At 35.5% G+C, this 20,767-nt stretch overlaps 3 protein-coding genes across 5 annotated transcripts; 1 reads left to right on the top strand and 2 right to left on the bottom strand.

Moving 5' to 3' along the window:
- Nucleotides 1–60: 60 nt before the first annotated feature.
- Nucleotides 61–3,586, bottom strand: LOC110826445 (tyrosine-sulfated glycopeptide receptor 1-like). The gene has a single exon (XM_022057092.2). The coding sequence runs from the start codon at nucleotides 3,421–3,423 to the stop codon at nucleotides 166–168; it is 3,258 nt and encodes a 1,085-aa protein (XP_021912784.2). The 5' UTR covers nucleotides 3,424–3,586; the 3' UTR covers nucleotides 61–165.
- Nucleotides 3,587–6,752: 3,166 nt separating this feature from the next.
- On the top strand, nucleotides 6,753–17,144 carry LOC110826450 (ATPase 10, plasma membrane-type). Of its 3 annotated transcripts, none has more exons than XM_088218370.1 (22): nucleotides 6,753–7,144; nucleotides 7,649–7,737; nucleotides 7,830–7,949; nucleotides 8,458–8,556; nucleotides 8,680–8,817; nucleotides 8,985–9,119; nucleotides 9,291–9,470; nucleotides 9,876–9,998; nucleotides 10,287–10,406; nucleotides 11,309–11,428; nucleotides 11,533–11,655; nucleotides 12,335–12,439; nucleotides 12,669–12,813; nucleotides 13,355–13,516; nucleotides 13,740–13,978; nucleotides 14,399–14,431; nucleotides 14,558–14,639; nucleotides 15,329–15,489; nucleotides 15,604–15,777; nucleotides 15,996–16,178; nucleotides 16,298–16,464; nucleotides 16,690–17,144. In XM_088218370.1, the coding sequence occupies exons 2-22, from the start codon at nucleotides 7,672–7,674 to the stop codon at nucleotides 16,784–16,786; spliced, it is 2,772 nt and encodes a 923-aa protein (XP_088074496.1). In that variant the 5' UTR covers nucleotides 6,753–7,144; nucleotides 7,649–7,671; the 3' UTR covers nucleotides 16,787–17,144. The 3 variants fall into 3 exon arrangements, with proteins under 3 accessions (XP_088074496.1, XP_088074494.1, XP_088074495.1); XM_088218368.1 differs by having other exon boundaries at nucleotides 9,792–9,998; XM_088218369.1 differs by having other exon boundaries at nucleotides 8,985–9,123; nucleotides 9,295–9,470; nucleotides 9,792–9,998.
- A 705-nt stretch (nucleotides 17,145–17,849) lies between these two features.
- LOC110806317 (alpha/beta-Hydrolases superfamily protein) lies at nucleotides 17,850–20,574 on the bottom strand. The gene is made up of 5 exons (XM_022031126.2): nucleotides 19,828–20,574; nucleotides 19,462–19,682; nucleotides 19,342–19,375; nucleotides 18,530–19,245; nucleotides 17,850–18,306 (listed from the first exon to the last, which is right to left on the bottom strand). Exons 1-5 carry the CDS (start codon nucleotides 20,216–20,218, stop codon nucleotides 18,049–18,051), a joined length of 1,620 nt encoding a protein of 539 aa, XP_021886818.2. The 5' UTR covers nucleotides 20,219–20,574; the 3' UTR covers nucleotides 17,850–18,048.
- Nucleotides 20,575–20,767: the final 193 nt, after the last annotated feature.

The following is a 20,767-nucleotide window of genomic DNA, read 5'->3' as shown; positions in this document are numbered from 1 at the left end:
TGCTGTACTTTCTTCCTCTATATATTTTTCCATCAATCTTTCTGTCAATATCTTATACACTTTAGTCTAATGAATTTCATTTACAGGTTAAGTAGTTTACAACACAAATATATAATTTTTGCAGATACAACTACCTGGTCTTGGGATGTATCAAAGGTATTTTTGTTAACTCTTATCTTGGTTTGTCTTGGTCGTGCCTACATTCTTGAGCCAGTCAACTACTTCTTTGATGGTTGGTCTTTTGAAAGGGTTCTGGCTAACACTCATGCAGGCCACATCAAGCACCTGTAACATCTCTTCATCAAAACCCTTACCTCTTAGGAGGGGATCAAAGACCTCATCTTCTTTGCCTTCACTCCTCATATCCTGCACCCAGCCAACCAATTCTCTTGACATCTTTGGCCTGAATACCTCTACTGGCCTCTTTCCGGTGAGTAGCTCAAGCATGACGACCCCAAAACTGTACACGTCTCCTCTCAATGTGGCAATCCATGCTTGCCCATACTCTGGAGGAATGTAACCCAGAGTACCAACAAGCTCGGTTGTAACATGAGTGTGGTAAGGAAGTATCAACCGTGACAATCCAAAATCTGCAACATGTGCCTCAAACTTGTCATCTAGAAGAATGTTGCTGGACTTTATGTCGCGGTGCACAATATGTGGCTCACATACTTGGTGCAGGTAAGCCAGGCCACAACTTGTTCCCTTTGCAATTTTCAATCGCAATGGCCAGTCTAGCTGGGATGGACCGTCGATCTTCTCATGCAACCAGGAATCCAGACTTCCATTCTCCATATAGGAATATATTAGAAGCCGACATCCCTCGTGGACACAATAGCCTTGCAGGGAAACAAGGTTTTCATGTTGCGCTGTCGACAATGCCTCTACCTCGGCTTTGAATTCCCTTTCCATCAGACCCATGTCTCCTGAGAGTTTCTTAACTGCCAGCTTGGACCCATTTGTGAGTGTTGCTTTGTAAACCAAACCAAAACCCCCACAACCAATGATGTTTGCTTGGTTGAAGGTCTCTGTGGCTCTCAAGAGCTCTGATACAGTAAGATCCTTGAACTCGTTATTGGTATTTGGGAATAATACAAGGTTGGTGTCCTTGTCAGCCTCTGGAGGAGCCACAGAATAAGAGTTGCTGGAAACGATATCCATTTCAATCTTGTCAGAATCTCCTCCTGGTATAATTCTCCTCTTGGAAAATATCCACAGTGCCAGTGCAGAGAGAATCAAACCAGTGCTAAAACAAATCCCAAGAACCAGTCCAATGATAAGTTTTATGTTTGAGCTATTCACAGATGTGGTAGGATGAGATGATTCTAGTGGGCCAGCGCAAGGACGCTGCAGAACATAACCACACAATCCTGGATTCCCTTCAAAACTGGTGTTAGGGAAAGTATCAAACTGACCTCCAGTTGGTATTGGTCCCTCAAGGCTGTTTTTTGCAACGCTGAATGAAGACAAGAAATGGAGACCTTTGAGAGATGGGGGAATTTCACCTGATAGATGATTTCTAGAGAGATCTAAGATCTCTAAATTTGTGAGATTTGATAACTGATCTGGAATGCTGCCAGTGAAGTTGTTATTACTGAGATCTAACACATGAAGAACCTTCAGAAGACCAATGTCAACTGGGATGTTGCCTGTGAGGTTGTTGTTTCTGACATATATAGCTGGTGGTAGACTGGAGAGCTGATTGTACTGCTGATTGGTAACATTATTAGGCATGACGAAAACAGGTAACTCTAGATAACTCCGTTCCATTTTGTCATAAACATCTTGTGTTGCCAGGGCCTTAAGTCCAGAGATTTCCTTGGGAAATTCTCCTGAAATGAGGTTATCAGACAAGTCTATGTAGAAAAGGTTTGGTAGAGTCCCCAACCATCTTGGAATTGAACCACTGATTTGATTTTGGGACAGGTCTATGACCTCTAACTTCTTGAGCTTAGCTAGCCAAGCGGGTATTTGACCAGTGAAACCACAACCCCCTAGGCCTAGAACTTGGAGATTCTGGAATCCATCTGAGGCGACTGTGTTTTCATCAGCTGGTATTGGTTCCTTCATAAAATTCTTGGAGATAATCAAAGTAGTAAGATTCTTGCAACCCATTAGAATCGTAATAGCCCCAGTGATATTGGTTAGCGTGTTGTTGGAAATTGACAGGAAAGAGAGAGATTGCAGGGCAAGTATTTCCTCTGATATCTGCCCCTCTAGCTGATTAGTGGCTAGTCTAACTGCAGTTAGTGACTTGCATGAGTACAGAGTTGAAGGGAACTTGCCTGCAAACTTATTGTTACCAAGGTCAATGATGCTAAGCTGGAAAAGGGTGGAGAAGTTGAATGAAGATAGATCTCCTTCCAAGAAGTTGACCCTCAAATTTAAAGTGACAAGATTCACGCAGTTCATGAGAGATGGAGGCAGATGACCGGTGAGGTAGTTGATGTGAAGTTCCAGTCGCTGCAAGTTGGAGAACTTACCAATATTTTGGGGAATTGGGCCATCAAGCATGTTAGAGTAAAGCTCAATGGTGGTGAGTTTGGTGAGGTTGACAATGCCATCACTTATGGGTCCGGAAAGGTGATTGACTGGTAAAGAGAGTTGTTCAAGTGTGACAAGACTATAAATGTCACTGGGAATTGGCCCTGAGAGATTGTTAAAACCTGCTCGCAGAATCTGCAGCTTGGTGCACTGGCCTAACCCAAAGGGTATGTGGCCCTCAAAATTATTATCTGACAAATCCAAGGTGGTGAGGGATGAATTAATACAGATGAATGAAGGAATTTGGCCTGTGAAGCTATTACTACTGACATTCAAGCTGGTCAAATTCCAAGCTGCCTGAAGTAAAGAATTAGAAGGTATTGTCCCATGAAAGTGATTGCTTGACAAATCCAGAATCTGTAGGGAGAGAATGTTGTTATTATCAGTAGACAAAGATTCCAAAGGTAGCTCACCAGAGAGGCTGTTGTCACTGAGATCAAGCATTTTGAGATGATTGAGAGCTGAGAAGAATCCAGGAGGAAGTTGACCAGAGAGGTCATTGTGAGAAAGATTGAGGTGAGAAAGACTAGTAAAATTTACAAGAGATGGTGAGAGACTCCCGGTGAGACCTCTAGAAGGAAGCCAAAGCTGTGTGACCCGGCCATCTGCCTCAGCACAATCAACTCCTTCCCATAGGCAGCAGTCAGTAGAGAAAGGCCAGTGGAGGGGAGGTGATGATGATGATATGTTCAAGGACAAGAGAGAGTCTCTATCCTGTTGGTTGCAGGCTGATTGACAGAGAGAGACCAATAGCAAGACAAGGAAGCAGAAGAAGAATCCTCTTGATGTTGGTGATATAGGAACCATAGAGACCTCTTTATCATCTATCATCATCAGAACAAAGCAAGAAGCAGAAGAAGAAGAAGAAGAAGTAAACATAAAGAAGAAAAATCTTGTGCCAAGTACATCATTATCTGGTCTGAACTACCTTGTACAAGATTGGAGATTAATGGAGTGATCACCCCACAGACACAGAGATGGAGAGAGAGAAAGTGGGTGCTTTCATGCGTTCTTGATTCAACTTGAATCATTTGATATTATAATGGCAATACATTACAAACAGAGGAGACTATGGTCATTATCATTATTTATTATGGACAATAAGAACTCATGAGCGTTTACTTTTTGGGGGCGGCTGGTTAGTGGCTGATGCTGGTGGACTTTTCCTCGGATGATGACCACCATACCCAAAAAACTCCCCACTGTTAATCATAAAAATGTCCTCTCTCCCTTTTCAAGGGGTTGCCCTAGATCATTTACAGATGCGTATTTGGCGTCTCTCTCTTCTCTTGTCATTATCCAGTAGAACCCTTTATGTTTACTGCGTACCTCACTCTGATCACGAAGGTTAAAACAGAAAGAAGCAAAGTCAATACCTTTTTCTTTTACTTTTTAACTTACCATCAATTACCCAGTTTTAGTTTTCATCCTTGCATATCTTCCATGTGTGTATGTATATGTACACGTATTGGTAGGAGGATTAGGTACCTTAAACTTCATTTGCATATACTTAGGGGGAAAAGAAACCTCCAGATTTTTAACCTAACCATGGTACTCCATACAGTACCCCTAACCCCCCCCCCCCAATTGGACCAGATTTATTTGCCAAAACGTGTATAATTACGTGTACATGTATATAAAATACACCATTAATACCTCATGAAAACATGTCCCATTCCAAATGAAAGAAGATTTGTTTCTGTTCTGATGGTTGACTTTTTCTTTTGAATTGCCATATCTGGTCACCTAGTTTGTATCTAGCATTTATATTATTCTTGCTGTTGGCCTTCATCTATCATAAAATTTTCAATATGTAAGCTTACAGACATGCCTCCCATCTCTTATTTATTATAAACACACACACACACATATATATGTAATGAAAATTAAGAGGGTTTGCATTAACATATCACCATTTGCACATAAATGTGTGTGTATATATATATATATATAATGAAAACCTGGTGGTTTTAGTGACCTTATAAAAGCCTGTGAGTGAAAAACATCAGGAGGTTAAAATTTTATTCATAATTATGTGGGTTTTAACAAGCTGGAAGGAATATTCAGATTCAACTATTAATGGAGCAAAGCTAATATTCTCCCTTTTCTTTTTTGTCTTTGATGTATACTGAAAATAACTTATAAACCAAAAGGAAAAGAAAAAAGAATCTGAAGAACTCAATTTCAGTCCAATTAATATCAATAACCAAACAATACCTTACTTATTTAACATATGAGAATCAATCAAAATCATGCTGAGTTGTTCTTTCTTTTCTTTTCTTTTCTTTCTTGTTTTTTTTTATAAATGATTTGAAGTTCATGCATATCCATATTATTTATAATATATATGTATATATGCCTTAGAAATCCATCAGAAGATCTCCATCAAACATTGCTTGTCTGTTTTGCACATGGCATAAGAGAGTTTTTAATTCCCATTTTAGTACTAAATTACTTTATATTAAGAGTGTGAACAATTGTTTTACCAGTAATTTTAAAACTTACGGTATAAACTCAAACAACATCCATTAAAATATTATAGGATGTAATTTAAAATATTTAATTAAATAATAGTACTAGTCATTTAGATTGAAATGTGTGACTTTGAGAAAAGTCGTAATTATTTATGATTGATGCTTTGAAGGGAGAAAAATTCCTTTCTTCTTGTTGAATATATTACACAGCCAACTCAAGAAGATAAGCATATATCTATATAAAATAATATTTGAAGAATTATGTGAGCCCTTGAAAGAAATCCACATAGAGGAGGAAAACACACGAAGTGGTTTTTGTCATCTTCCAATTTCTTCTTCCTTTTAAGTGTTGTTAGTCAATCTGCAAAACTCATGGATGTGTTGAACCATGATCCCTCCCACCTTTTATTCCATCTCCTGCTATTGCAGCCACTACCTCATCTTAGTGAAGTCATTTCAATCTACCTCTTGTTTCCTAATAGCCTTTCTACATGTATATATAATATAATATAATATAATATAATATAATATAATATATATATATGGGCGCACACGCACACATATATAAGACAAAAAAGACAAAAAACAAAAAAGTGAAATGTAATTTTTATAAAGCTAATAGACTGCCAATGTCAAATAAATCAAAGTAAAGAGAATTACAAAAGCATGCATAAAATCAAGTTAGAGTTTCTCCATTATGTCAATAAAATATTTATTTTAAAATAAAATAACAAAATTAATTACCAAATAAATTACCTGAATTAGATATCATAACATATCTTCTATGGCCTGGGATATTATTCTTTGATATTATTTAATATAAATATTAGTTTATTATTCTTATACAATTATTAGTCATGTGTATTTGTTTTTTCTTTTTTTTTAATATATATATATATATATATTTATTATCAATATTACTGTGTGAATATATTTACATATGTGAAGAAAACATTCCGCAAACAAATTCCCAAGCTTTCTTCAAAGAGATATGTGTTTTAGGATATATATATATACCCATATGTGGAAACATCATTTGCATGCATTTATCAAAGAATAAACCAAACGATTAATAATAAACACGTTACATAATTGTTTATAATATATATGACTGGTTGGTAAGGAAAATGAATATTCATCAAAGTACTGTACAACAGCTGGTCAATGGATGTATGCTCAACATGTTAAATGTTCTCGTTCTTTTTCTATGCCAAAGAAATCATGTTAATCACATTAATTAAATACATAAACGTGATTATGAAATATAAATTTATATAATTACTAATTAAATAATAATACACACATAAAATATGATATATTTTTTTATTAAAAAAATAATAATAATAAAAATACATAAGAGAGTATCATGTGATTAAAATTATTAATAAACAAAATAACATAATAAATAATTATCGTATGTAACAAAACGATTTAGTTGAATGAAGATAACTAAAATTAATAATTTTTTATATAAAAAAATGTATAGAATATTTAAATAAATAATTATTGATATGTAATAAAATAATGTATTTGAAAATAATCGAAACTTATAGAAAAAAAAAAATATATATATATATATATATATATATATATATACACCAACTATTTTCGTAAATATATAACAAATGGACTTTGTGCATGTATTTCTTTAGAACTAATTTCTATATATTATATTATTTCATAAAAATAATTGCTGATAATATTATTATATGAATTAATAGGACGTGTTTTGGAGGTTATCTCCTATCTTTGCTAGTTGAAAATGAAAGAGACATGGAGGGAAGAAACGTTAGGTTTGAAAGGTAGTTAACGAACTGCGCTTCTTCATCATTCTTCCCTTCACTTCTCCTACTCTATCTTCTTCCTTGCATATTCGATTGAACAAGACAGGAATGGCGGAACTCAGACGGCGACACGCTGGATCAAATTCAACTGCTCGTCCCCATCCCCCACCCAACAGTCAGCCACCAAATCTTGTTTGGTTCAACCTTTTTAAGAATCTAATTTCAGTAATCTCTCTTATCTCCCTCACGAAACTGCAAAAATTAACCAGTTCCGATCGACAAAGCGGAAGCTCCTTATCTCTCCCCTTTCGATTACCTCCGGAATTGGAAAATCGAACTCAGGTTAGTCGTTTGATCCAATCCTTTTTCCATTTATATTCGTTCTATGGTTTTTTCTTTTTCCTGTTTCGTTAACTCTTGAACAGATGGTGTTTATGTTTATTTCTTCTTTTCTAATTTGTTAGTTTTCCGAGTCTGGTGGTTTGGCCTTCTTGTTAATCTTTGACAGTTGGTGATGGAATGCACACCATCTAGTTGACGAAATGATCTTCTAGTCTGTTTGGATAAGCCTGCAGATTGCGTTGTAAAAATAATTGTACTCAAAGTTTCTAAATGTTTGAATAAGCATGCAGATTGCATTGTAAAAATAATTGTATTGGAAGTTTCTATATGTTTGAATAAGCATGCAAGACTGAAGTGTGCTCGAAATAATTTACAAAGTGTGATCAATCATGAGATTTTCTGCCTTGTGTTGGTAGAACGGTTTGTTAATTCAACTGAGTGTAACAGGATTGAGTCTCAGTTAGAATAGTTGAGTTGTCATGAGTGACATTTTTCTTTTCTCAGCTCCAGGTCTTGAAGCTTGGATCATGGCAGAGGATTTGGATAAGCCATTGCTGGATCCTGGGAATTTCAATAGAGAAGGAATCGATTTGGTAGGTCATGCAATAGATGCCCTAGACTTACCTCACATTTCAAATTTAGTTTCACTAGTATTGAGCACTTCTCAAAAACTCTGCTTTAATAGGAGCGAATACCATTGGAGGAAGTTTTTGGACAGCTAAGAACATCCCGTGGAGGACTTTCATCTGAAGATGCTCAAGCTCGATTGACCATCTTTGGTCCTAACACACTAGAAGAGAAGCCTGTAAGCTCAACAATTTTGGAATTCTCTATTTTATTATATATGTTCAGAATTGGTGCTGAAAAGTTTAGAACAGTTTTAACTAAGATTCACAATAAAGTCTCCAAGGCACAAGAGTGAAATTGTAGATGCTGAAGAGGTTTAGTTCTCAACCTGCAGAAATTCTGTTTACTTTGGGCTTGTGAAGAACTGGGTTTCATTATCAGATCTCTCTAGATGCCTACCAAAAAAATCTCCGTTCGTTTTTTTTCCTTTCACAGATTTGTGATAGTTGACTTAATATGTATGGAAGAGAGAAGCCCAAGGTAAATGAAAGTAGCAAATACGGATAGCTTGCATGTCACAGAGGTTGATGTTGGTTGAGCTTAGTCAGTTTCTTGGCTTTTAGACCATGCTACATTGTTCTAAACAAGATATGGGAATGCTTATGGCACTGATAAATGTTGTGGAAGTTTAATTATTTGAATTGATTCCTGACTTTTATTAAGAACCCCTGTTACTTCTTAATCAGGAGAACAAGTTTCTGAAATTTCTAAGTTTTATGTGGAATCCCTTGTCATGGGTGATGGAAGCTGCGGCTGTGATGGCAATCGTTCTTGCCAATGGTGGAGTAAGTACAATACAATTTGGCATATCCTGTTACTGCCTCACACGTTTTCCTATTTCTCCTGTTATTTGTTTAGCTAACTTAAAAGGCATTTGAATCATATCTGCATTTGACTTGTAATTTCAGGGAGAGGGCCCAGACTGGCAGGATTTTGTAGGGATTGTCTGCCTTCTGATGATCAACTCAACAATTAGTTTCATAGAGGAAAACAATGCTGGGAATGCTGCAGCTGCCCTTATGGCTCGTTTGGCTCCAAAGACAAAGGTGTGTCTCTAAGAGATTCCCTGAATTAATGGAAAGACTGTACATATCTTAAGGATATTTACACAATCCTAGTAAAAATTTTGATCTCGTGGAAAGGGTTAGTTGCAGCTATAAAACAGCCTTTAAATATAAAATAATCTGCTTCAATTGACAATCTCTTTATTTAGGTTCTTAGAGATGGGCAATGGCAAGAGCAAGATGCATCAATTTTAGTACCTGGAGATATAGTTAGCATAAAGCTTGGCGATATCATTCCTGCAGATGCCCGTCTGCTTGAAGGAGATCCACTGAAAATTGACCAGGCATGTAACTGCAAATGAAGAAGATAAAAGCTGGAAGTTTCAGCAGTCACCTTTTTGTTACCTTTTCCACTACTTATCATATGATAACTAAAATAGCTTGCATTATTATTTATCAATCAAAAGGGGCTTTTTCTTAAATAATTGGAATCATATGAAGATTTCTCTTTGCAGTCAGCACTTACTGGGGAATCACTTCCAGTCACCAAGAGAACAGGCGATGAAGTTTTTTCTGGTTCAATATGCAAGCAGGGTGAGATTGAAGCTGTGGTTATAGCAACTGGAGTAAACACTTTCTTTGGAAAAGCAGCACATTTAGTGGACACCACAGAAGTTGTTGGACATTTCCAGCAGGTTCTTAATTTTAACTCTTAGCCAAACATTTTCAATGTGGTAAAATTCAGAATCTGCTCTTAAGTATGAGAACTTCTTCTTTTGTTGAACTTAATATACTTAATTTCAGTAGTATGAGGTCTGCCTTTTTGCAAAAGAACTTCTGATTTTGTGTTTAATGCCAATCGAACCATGTTTAATATTTTAATTTCAGAACAAGTTCAATTAAAATCTTGTAAGAATGCTGGGGAAAAAAATCATATTTGAGGCTCAATTAATTGACTTCATGAAATTGCTTAAATTCAGAAGAAGCTCTGACACCTTTGACAATTTTTCTTGTAGGTACTCACCTCCATCGGAAACTTCTGCATTTGTTCCATAGCTGTAGGAATGATCCTTGAAATCATTGTTATGTTTCCCGTTCAGCACCGCTCTTACAGGGATGGAATCAACAACCTTCTTGTTCTGTTAATTGGAGGAATTCCTATAGCAATGCCAACTGTACTATCTGTTACACTTGCAATTGGTTCCCATCGCCTTTCTCAACAGGTTTTAATCTAAACAAATACAGTCACAGAATCTCATAAGACCATCTTGATTCTTTTGTTGACCATTATTTTCTGTTGTTAATCAACAAAAAATGCCAGTTTGAAGTCAAAATGCCTTTTCCAAAATAATGTTTTAATTGGTTTATTCAATGTTTTCTTTTCCTTAAAAAGCATGTGAATATTGTAGCAAGAGAGTCCAATATCTTAGGCTTTCTAACCCTTAAAGAATGATTATTCAGAGTCTTGAGTTGATATTCTTTTCATTTCATTTTGTGTTTAATTGTTTAAGGGTGCAATTACAAAAAGGATGACTGCAATTGAAGAAATGGCAGGAATGGATGTCCTCTGCAGCGATAAAACTGGAACTCTTACTTTAAATCGCTTAACTGTTGATCGAAACCTCATTGAGGTAAAAAGGTCGACTATGGCCATGATAACTATTGCTTTATGATTTTCTCAAAAAGAAAAAAAACTATTGTCTTCTGATACAATCTATGAAATTAATAGATAATTACGGGAGTCTACATTAACATGTGACATGTCAATCTTGTTTGAGAAGTCTGGGAAATGAACTATCATAATAGAGCTGTCAGTATTAGCTGATATGTCTAAAGTTATTACATGTTTCTCAATGTTATACAGCATGACTCAGTGTTGGTGCAGAGCAATTTCTGATTTACTACTTTAGAATAGAAAATGAAGAAACTTGTTTGTAAGATGTAATTTTTTTCAGATGAAACTCTTAGTTTCATTGAGTCTACATCACTTTTGTTGGATGGAAAAAATCTAAAGACTGAATAAACCACTCTCAAGTTCTTAGGCTTGTCAATCCACTAGGAGTCTGGTATATGGTATTCTGGAATTGTCTTATTTACTTCATTTTAAGTATCTTAATAAATTTATTAAAAGTCAAATAAGATCGGTAACCAATGGAATATAATTCTTGGAATTTATTATCTGTGATAGATCCCCTTAACAAATAAGAAGGTTTAATTATGACTCATTTGGTTGTTTCCACCGGAAATGCATGCAGATTTTAGATTCTAAATATATTAATCAAGTAGATGTAGTTTGAAGTATTTCAAACTCTAGTTATTGTTAATATTTTCTGTAGAAAGTATTTAATCCTGGGCATTATGTGAGAAGCTCTTTCTCTAATAAGATATAAAGCAACTAATGAGGATAAAAGATAAATGCAAGTTTATCTTTTTATCATTTTTAGAAAAGATTATAAATCTGAGATCTCTCAAGTTCTTGATTTGCCTTGTTGTTTGAGATATGACTGATATCTTGGACTCATTTCTTTTGCAGGTTTTTAACAAAGATATGGACAAAGACATGATTGTTTTACTTGCAGGTAGAGCATCGAGACTGGAGAATCAGGATGCTATTGATGCAGCCATCATTAATATGCTTGCTGATCCAAAAGAGGTAGAGATGTGAAATATTTTACTTGAACAGTCAGATTTCTTTGATTCATTCTACTTTTGTGATTGAATGCTTATGCACAAAAACTGATATCTTTTTGTCTTCAGGCACGTGCAAATATCAAGGAAGTTCACTTTTTACCCTTCAATCCAGTTGAGAAACGTACTGCAATAACATATATTGATTTTGACGGTAATTGGTACCGGGCCAGTAAAGGAGCTCCTGAGCAGGTACCAAGGCATAAAATCTAAACTTCTACATCAGTTGGAAGTTGATTCTTATCAAACTCTTTCTTATATGATGCCTTATCCCACACGAGCTAGAATGTGGCTTGAAATCTATATAAAGGGTTTTAATCAAATCAACTACATGAATGTAATTTGCTGAAGTCAGTAATATGATCAGAAATGTTGCTCTGTCAAGTGTCAATAATGCTTGGACCTGAGATGTTGCCCCTTAAATTGTTGAAATCTCTTATGGCAAAATGAACTAAAGACAAATCAGCTATCAGGAAGGGATAAGTCAAAACAATCCATCACATTTGATACCTTCCATACATGTTTTACATGGCTCTTGCTAGTTGAGCTTCTGCTCAAGCATTCTGAACTACACCGAGTTCTATGACTGCAGGCTTAGGTTTTTTCTATTCAGCTTATGCTTATCGTTCTTCCTTCTTCTTATTCTTTTATCATGCGGCTAGCAGTTGCAAAAGCATGTCAAGTCATTGCTTCTAATTCTTTTCATTGAAGAAAAAATTGAGGATAATATACATTATTAAAATGTTGTGTATTAAAAAACAAATCACGAATTATTTGCATATGATTAAGTTATATGAAATCTGCTCACCATTGAGCAATTTGTGATACAGCATTCATCTTCTTGGCACTTATTAATTTTCCTGGATATCAGATTCTAGATATGTCCCAAGAGAAAGATAAAATTGCTGGAAAAGTGCACTATATCATAGATAAATTTGCTGAAAGGGGCTTGCGATCTCTAGCAGTTGCTTATCAGGTATATCGTTTTGGTAATCTAATGTTTCTTCTTACTGATTTCTTCGGTCTTTTTGAGGTTCTTTTGGGCCGAAGAGAATATAATTTCAGAATAAGTGGTTGTTTAGTGATAGTTGTCAATTAGATAGGTAGCATTGTTATTATTTAGGCTCTTAATTCTCTTCTAGGTCACTGTCTTTTACTTGCACATTCATCAACTTCATTCAATGCTACCTATCTAATTGTTTCAGGAAGTTCCTGAAAAAAACAAGGATAGTCCTGGAGGTCCTTGGATTTTTTGTGGGTTGTTGCCATTGTTTGACCCTCCAAGGCATGATAGTGCTGAAACTATCCGCAGAGCACTTAATCTTGGAGTTTGTGTGAAGATGATAACAGGTGTATATGTTTGCTTCTGATGATCTCACAACTATATTCTCAAAGTTAATCGATAACATTTGTTAGATATCTTGTTCTCATAACAATTTTAATCTTATTTCTTTTCAAGTGGAATTTTATTGATTGATTGATCACTGTGTTGGCTTCGTTGCATTTGACAGCATGGCTACATTTAAGTTCTCCTATTCTAAAACCTTGTACAAAACAAAGAAACAATGGGCGTTTGATGCATTTCATGCATTAAATCATATTAATATTTATAGTGTTTTAAGGTAATCCAATTATTTGTGTTTTCATCATATCAATCTCACAGGTTTATACAGAAAAACTGTAGAATATTTTGTTAATAAAAAATAAAATTAAAATTATATAGTTCGGATATTTAACAAGGATTTGAACATAGACCTTTGTATTGCCATTCCCTATATATACTTCAATTGCCACATCTCCAGCAGTTTGTTTGATTGCTCATACCTCTTCGGTGTCTTTGAAAGAGAATTGGAAGAAGAAACTATTAACTTCTGGTATTGCTCCATTGTAGGTGATCAGTTGTCAATTGCTAAAGAGACTGGTAGACGTCTAGGAATGGGAACGAACATGTATCCTTCTTCATCATTGTTAGTCCGAGACAAAGATGAGAATGAAGCTCTACCAGCGGACGAGCTTATTGAAAAGGCAGATGGATTTGCTGGCGTATTTCCTGGTAATATGAGAGACTGTAAAGAACCAAATTCAATTTTTCAAAAAAATAAAATAATACAAAATTCACAGATCAAATTATATTCTTACGAGACTTTTTTCTCCAAAAGATACATTTGACAGAAATAGCTGCTGGCCAAAATGTCGATTGTTGCTCGAACCATAAATATGTACATGTTTCATTTATATTCTTACGAGTTAGTTTATCCTTGCTGTTAAACTTTCAGAGCACAAATATGAAATTGTAAAAATTTTACAAGAAAAGAAACATGTTGTTGGAATGACTGGAGATGGTGTGAATGATGCACCTGCTTTGAAGAAAGCAGATATCGGAATAGCAGTGGCAGATTCTACAGATGCTGCAAGAGGTGCTGCTGATATAGTACTAACTGAGCCTGGCCTAAGTGTGATTGTCAGTGCTGTCTTGACCAGCAGAGCTATATTCCAGAGAATGAAGAATTATACAGTTATGTAATAATCTTCTGTCCTACATAAATTAACCATGGAGTTATGCATATAATAGAATTCTAAATGGTAAAGAACGGTGAAATCTTGACCTCAATATGGGATGGACATATCTGATAAGTTCACCATCTGCACACCTTTAATAATATCATGGAACAATTTCCATAAGTACATTATTCTGGGTCAGTCTTAAGATAACTTAGCAGTCCTAAATAGCAAAAATACAATAGCTAGATATTTTCACTCATTAATTGCAGATATTTCCGGAGCTGTTATTGCTTGATGGTCAAGATGAATAAGAATGCAAGAACATAAGAGAATTCATAAAATACATATTCCTAATAGTACTTTACAATTAGTAGCTCCCTTCCATATTCTTTGGTTTTATAACAGTACTAATTAGTTTCCATGAAAAATGCAGATATATGCTGTTTCTATAACCATTCGAATTGTGGTAAGTAGGGTCTTCTTTTACATGTTTAACTATCATGTTAATTTTCACAAATTTATCTACTTTAAAACTTTGATGTGATTTTTGTCTTTCAGATTTCATGTAACATAGAAAACTTATATTGTGCAGCTGGGTTTCATGCTTCTGGCACTGATATGGAAATATGACTTTCCACCATTCATGATTCTGATAATCGCGATACTTAATGATGGTAAGTTTTCCTTTATGTAATGCCTTCTCCTGACCAAATTAAGAGGAAAACCTCAAGAACAGGGGGCTAACCTGCTAAACTTTGCATTTACCCAAAGAAAAAAAACATTTGCATTTGCTAGAAATTTCAGCTGCTTAAAAAATTAACTTTACTGGAAATTGTAGCTGGTTTTGTTAATAAAAAATCAACTGCAGTGTGCAAAGTGGTCAATTTCCAGCACTAAGTACTATGAAATGAAATAAGAGAAACAACAGGTTTAACCGTCTTCTTAAAATTGATTCGCATTGAATGACTGCATAGGTTTAGGGAATATCTACTAATTTTTTGAAATATTAGAGAATATCTACTTTGTCTCTTTTTATTCTGACAAGAGTATTTTATTTTGCTACAAAAATTTTTGAGTCATTTTCTAATGTGTTGCGATTTTAACTTGACTACGTTATTTCAAACAAAAAAAAAAGATTTTAGCTTCAGTATGAATTAGACTTTGTTAATATCATCTGCTAACTTGGGTGTGCATTCTTTACTCTATCTTTTTCTTCAAATTTTCTGATGGACAAAAAAAAAATTGAGATTTGAATGAGAAAGTAGAGTCTAAATTTCACACAATGTTGCTTAGCCATCTGCAAGAAGAAAAAATTTTACATAAAGCTTCTACTTCAATCTATTTTCATAAATTCTTTTATCAGGGACAATCATGACTATTTCTAAAGATAGAGTAAAGCCATCTCCAAGACCCGATAGTTGGAAGCTGAAAGAGATATTTGCTACTGGCATTGTAATTGGAACATATCTAGCTCTTATAACTGTCCTGTTTTACTGGATTGTTACTGATACTGGTTTCTTTGAGGTAAAAAACAAATCAATCCTGCTTGCTAATATTCTCTAAACCACTGCACAAAAATATTTTTTTGGAGTTCAGCAGCTATATATATATGGTGATTGATTTTTCGTATGACTGCAGAGACACTTCCATGTAAGGTCTATATCCAACAACAATGAGGAAATATCCTCTGCAGTCTATCTCCAAGTCAGCATCATCAGCCAGGCTCTCATATTTGTGACACGAAGTCAAACTTGGTCCTTTCTTGAAAGGCCTGGAGCACTCTTAATGTCTGCATTTGTGGTCGCCCAGTTGGTAAATTTATGCAAATTGCTCCTACTATGGGTTTTGCTTTGTGTTTTATGATTGGGTGATATATTTTACCCTAAAAATTGCATTTGTAACCAAGCGATTGAATGTTGATTGGCTTACATCTATGTTACATATCCGCACAAAGTCTGATTTCAGAATAATAAAACTAAATCGTGCCAAGTTCCAACTGGTTTATTGTGTTTGTTCTTCTGATTCTCTAGGTGGCAACCTTAATAGCTGTCTATGCACATATTAGTTTTGCTCATATTAGTGGTATCGGATGGGGATGGGCTGGTGTTATATGGTGTTATAGTTTGATCTTCTACATACCCCTGGATATTATCAAGTTCACTGTCAGTTATGCCTTGAGTGGAGAAGCCTGGAATCTCTTATTTGATAAAAAGGTTGGTGCAGGAGTGTTCTGTGCTTCAGTTTTTCTTTCAAAATTGTTATTCAGCTTTACCAGTACAGATGCATTGGCTCAAATTTCTTCCTTTGTACTGTTCATGTCATGTTTGAACAGACTGCTTTCACTTGTAAGAAAGATTATGGGAAAGAAGATAGGGCAGCTCAGTGGGTTCTTTCTCAAAGAAGCCTGCGGGGCTTGATATCTGCAGAAGAGTTGAATGGACGGCGATCAAGATGTTCTTTGATTGCGGAACAGGCTTTGCGGCGTGCTGAAATAGCCAGGTACTTTAGATTTCTCGTTATTTGGCTTACTGATTCCCTAGAACTTACTTTCTTATTCTTCCTTGAGTTTGTCTACATAGATTGTAAAGCATAGTTCCTCCTTCCCCAGCCTAAAAAATAGAAGCACTGGCTTAGTAGTTACGATAAAAATTGTATATATATATTTTATATTGCTCAAGAATTTTAGAAATAGATATTAATTTGAAATGTACTTATCAATTGCAGGCTTGGAGAGATGCACACTTTGAGAGGACATGTAGAATCAGTTGTCAGGCTCAAAAAATTGGATTTGAATGTGATCCAAACTGCTCACACTGTTTAAACTCAAAAGCATTGCATTATAATGGTTTTGTCCAGGGAAAGCAAACCTTGCGACCACTGCTCAACGTGATTGCCGTGGAGAATAATTGCGTAGAAAAACATTTGTTATCCAAGAATCATTAGGAATTCTGTTAATGCCTGTTGCCAATACATTATCAATTCTTTGGGCTCCTCCAAGCTTGTAAGTTATCTTCATTAAATTATTCATGCTGCTCATTTTCTACAAGAATGGGCCAGTTTTTTGATAGGGAAGAGCACACTTCTTTTCAAGCTTTGTATTTTTTTCATTCAACAGAGTTGTTTATGTAATAGTTTGACTAATCAATAATAAAGCAACCCACCCATTGAGGTTTTCTCTATAGTAAGATGCATGAGATTTGGGACATGTACATCATCTTTATAGTAATAGATTTTATAAGAATGCATTACAAAACATATGAAAGAATATCTGAAAATTAAAAGAATATGTTCCAGGGAATAATCAGAGAGTAACTTATTGATACATCCACATATTATGGATAATGTAGGAGACATCTCTATTTTTCTCCCGGAAAATCTTTGGAACTTCCATAGCTTAGCTTTCAATTCGTCTCTGACCATCAAATGAAATGTGAATAACCCACCTTCCTCTTTTTGAAACAAGAGGCTCTTCTGGTTCTGTCTGGTGCTTGAAACAATTTTGTTTTCTACATATTATTATATGTTTAGAGTCAATAATTTTATATGAAGAACTATTGAACTCAATCAATTGCTGCCGTTACTTTTCAATTTTTTCTTAAAATTTATCCTGTAAAGATACTCAAATTAAATTAGTGATCGATTTCAAGATTTTGTCGTAAACCTAATTAGTTATTTCTAATTACTTAAATCAATAATTCAAACCGCACTCAAAAGTTGGGAATTTTTCATTTTTATAAGAATTTCTGTACCATAAACAATGGTATCTCAAATTATAACCCTTATGGGATATAAAATATATCTCCATAGTGTATGAGCATTGCAACAGTTAGAAACCAAAACAAATCCCTACAGAACTTTAATGACTGATGTTTAGAATCTTAAAGTTCTACGAAACAGACAGAATACTCAATTCAATACTCAAACAGATACCAAAAGCAGTTTACACAACAACAGAAACATAAATACTAACACAAACAAATTGATCGGACAGAGATGATACATTATCCTTTTATTGGAATCTAGCGATCCTCCTTGACATAATTGGTGCATCATCGACACTAATTTGGACAAGAGAAAACTTTCTTAGAATGAGGACATCTGAATGCTACTCTCCCTTCCAAGCCTAACAGAGTTGACATAATCTGTGGGACAATGTGCAGATATACCGGGAAGTACCAGTCCAATTAACCTGGCGAGTATGGAGAACCGCCCCTCTTTATAATCTGGTCCTTGTGTGTAGCCAATCAACAGACTTCTGATCAACTCCCAAAGAGCATTGAGATGCTCTGGAACCCAGTATCCTAATCCGAAGAAGTTTCTGTTTGGCTCCTCATCCATTTTCTTCGAATGTGTCATAGGAGAAAGAAAAAGAAAGAATTCAGATTAGCACTATCAAAAAAACATGAATAATAGATTAGAAAAGATGCTACTAAGATATCTTAGCACACAAGGTTGTGACAAAATGCCCTAAAGCCTGAATTATCTAACAATAACATGTGAATATTCTTCTTCTGCAGCTAAACCAATAAACTGATAGTAAGAGAAAGTGGATATAGAAGCATACTTGCTCAATGTAGAAGCTGTTATAATAAAGGCAGACCCCAAAATGCTTATACAAGAAAGTTTTATCATCATAAGGCAGCCTGGGGACAAGGTCATTGCAGTAGACAACCCTGAAGTATTTTTGGACTGGATGTTCTAAATGAGCTTCCATAAACTTCCCCAACTGCAAATTCCCAATTCTTGGTTGTCCAAACGTGTAAACCCCCAGCAATCGCTTCATTACCTCCAACTCCTCATGTAGAACTAGCACTGTCGGGAACAATATAGCAAGTGCCCCACCTAAGCTGTGCCCTGTTACTACAAACTTTGCATTGCTATGTTGCTGGAGTAAGCTCTTCAGCTTGCGTCTCACTGCATAGTAGGCCGTCTTCTCCACCATTTCTGGCGGGATAATCCCATCTCCAACTCCTCCACGCCCCTCAAAAACATTGCTTTGTTTTAACCCTGAAGAAGTTGTCTTCACATCAACACCATTGAATTGAAGGAGGTGATGTTTAAAGGTGGTGGTATTAGCTCTGTTGCCTAAACCTAAGGCTTCTAAGAATCCCATGTGGACTTTTCCTAGTTTTGGGATTTCGTACCAAGAGTAATCAAAGTCAGTGCTCCAATCATCAGCATCAAAGGGCTCTGTGCCTCTAAAGCTGATCAGTATCAAGTTTGCATCTTGGGGTTTGTCGCAGAGAATGAATACTTGGGTTGATAACTCCTTTTGAAAATCTGCCAAAATTATCATCCAACATACTAAATCAAAATGAGAAATAACAATACTAAACACTTCAATAGAAAACAAATTAATGTTGCCAGATGGGTTACCATTCCAACAGTTGTAGAAGTCCACAAAATGCATCTGCTCTTGAAAAAACCTCAAATTACAAGTCCTTCAACACCGAAAGAAAAAGAAAAAAGAAAAGCTTGAAGAGGGTATATACTTACTTTCCAGTGAAGACGAACAACGTTTTCGACAACTTTAGCATTCTCATAAGCTAATTTAGATGACATGATACATAAGTCCATGAGTTCCCGGTTCCCCATTTCTACTTTTGAAGCAGAATTGTCTGTTAACTTTTTGGCTCTGTACAAGTCTATCCGCCCATCTATATGCCCAATTGTGCTAATAAAAGTCTCTGTATCTCTCTCAGGTATAACAACCTTACCTGTTGTCCTCGTAATCATCAACCATAATCATCCAACCAAACAATCAGATATATACTTCCCACTTAAAAGGTGGCAGTGTATACACATGTATATGTTTGTGTGTGTGCGTGTGTACACACATATATATATATATAGGAAGAGTACCATGAAGAAGATTGTAGAGGAGGCCAGTGAGGTTGCCATTTTCTGAGAAGAGATTAAGGAAGAAGTCGACGACATAGCCAGCATACTCCATAGGCTTGTTGAAGAGAGCAATGATCTTGCGGAATATGATTGAAACCAGAATGATCCGTCTGTGATCAGCCACCTCTCCACCAGCCACTTCATGGTCTGAGCTATCCAGGAACCTTACACCACTCGCCATGTCCGCCCAAACGAGGTACTTGATCAAGTCCCATATCCCACCCTTTTCTGGCCTCACAATCAAGTACCTAAAACCATCATCCCCACTTGACCCATCACCATATATCTCATCACCATGAACATTTCTTGGTTGGTTTTCAACATGTTTATGATCATCCCTTCTGGTAGCCATGAAAATTTGCACTTCATTAACTCCACTGGTCCTCACTTGGAATATTTCAAGAGTTATATACTGTTATGTATAGGTATAATGATGATATGGCACAAGGAAAGAGGAGATGAGGATCTGATGATTCTGAAATTTATAGGAAGGGCAAAAGAGTAAATTCATATTTACGCACGGTTACTTAAAAAGAATAGTAATTTGGTCTTGTTTTTTTAAGGTTATGGAGTCTTAAACTGATTGTCTGTTAAGAGATAACTATGTCAGCATCATGCATGCACATGATCACAACTGTCATAGACACCGCAGTTTCATTCATTAAAAAACTTACAATTATTCATTCTAAACATCAAACTCAATACTACATATACGTGTATGCATATATATACATGTCACTGTGTACGTCTCTTTCATTTTGTTTGTAAAATAAACTCAGCATGTATTACATGGTATCATGCAAATCACGAACGACAGAGAAGAAAAACTATCATATACATATATATTTGCTATGATACATATATATATATATATATAAAACACGCAAGATATATATATATA

Source organism: Carica papaya, chromosome 4 (assembly GCF_054855325.1).
Source record: "Carica papaya isolate Zhongbai chromosome 4, ASM5485532v1, whole genome shotgun sequence".
In the NCBI taxonomy this organism is placed as follows: domain Eukaryota; kingdom Viridiplantae; phylum Streptophyta; class Magnoliopsida; order Brassicales; family Caricaceae; genus Carica; species Carica papaya.
The sequence above is the reverse complement of the archived record's forward strand: the minus strand, read 5'-3'. Positions and strand labels throughout refer to the sequence as shown.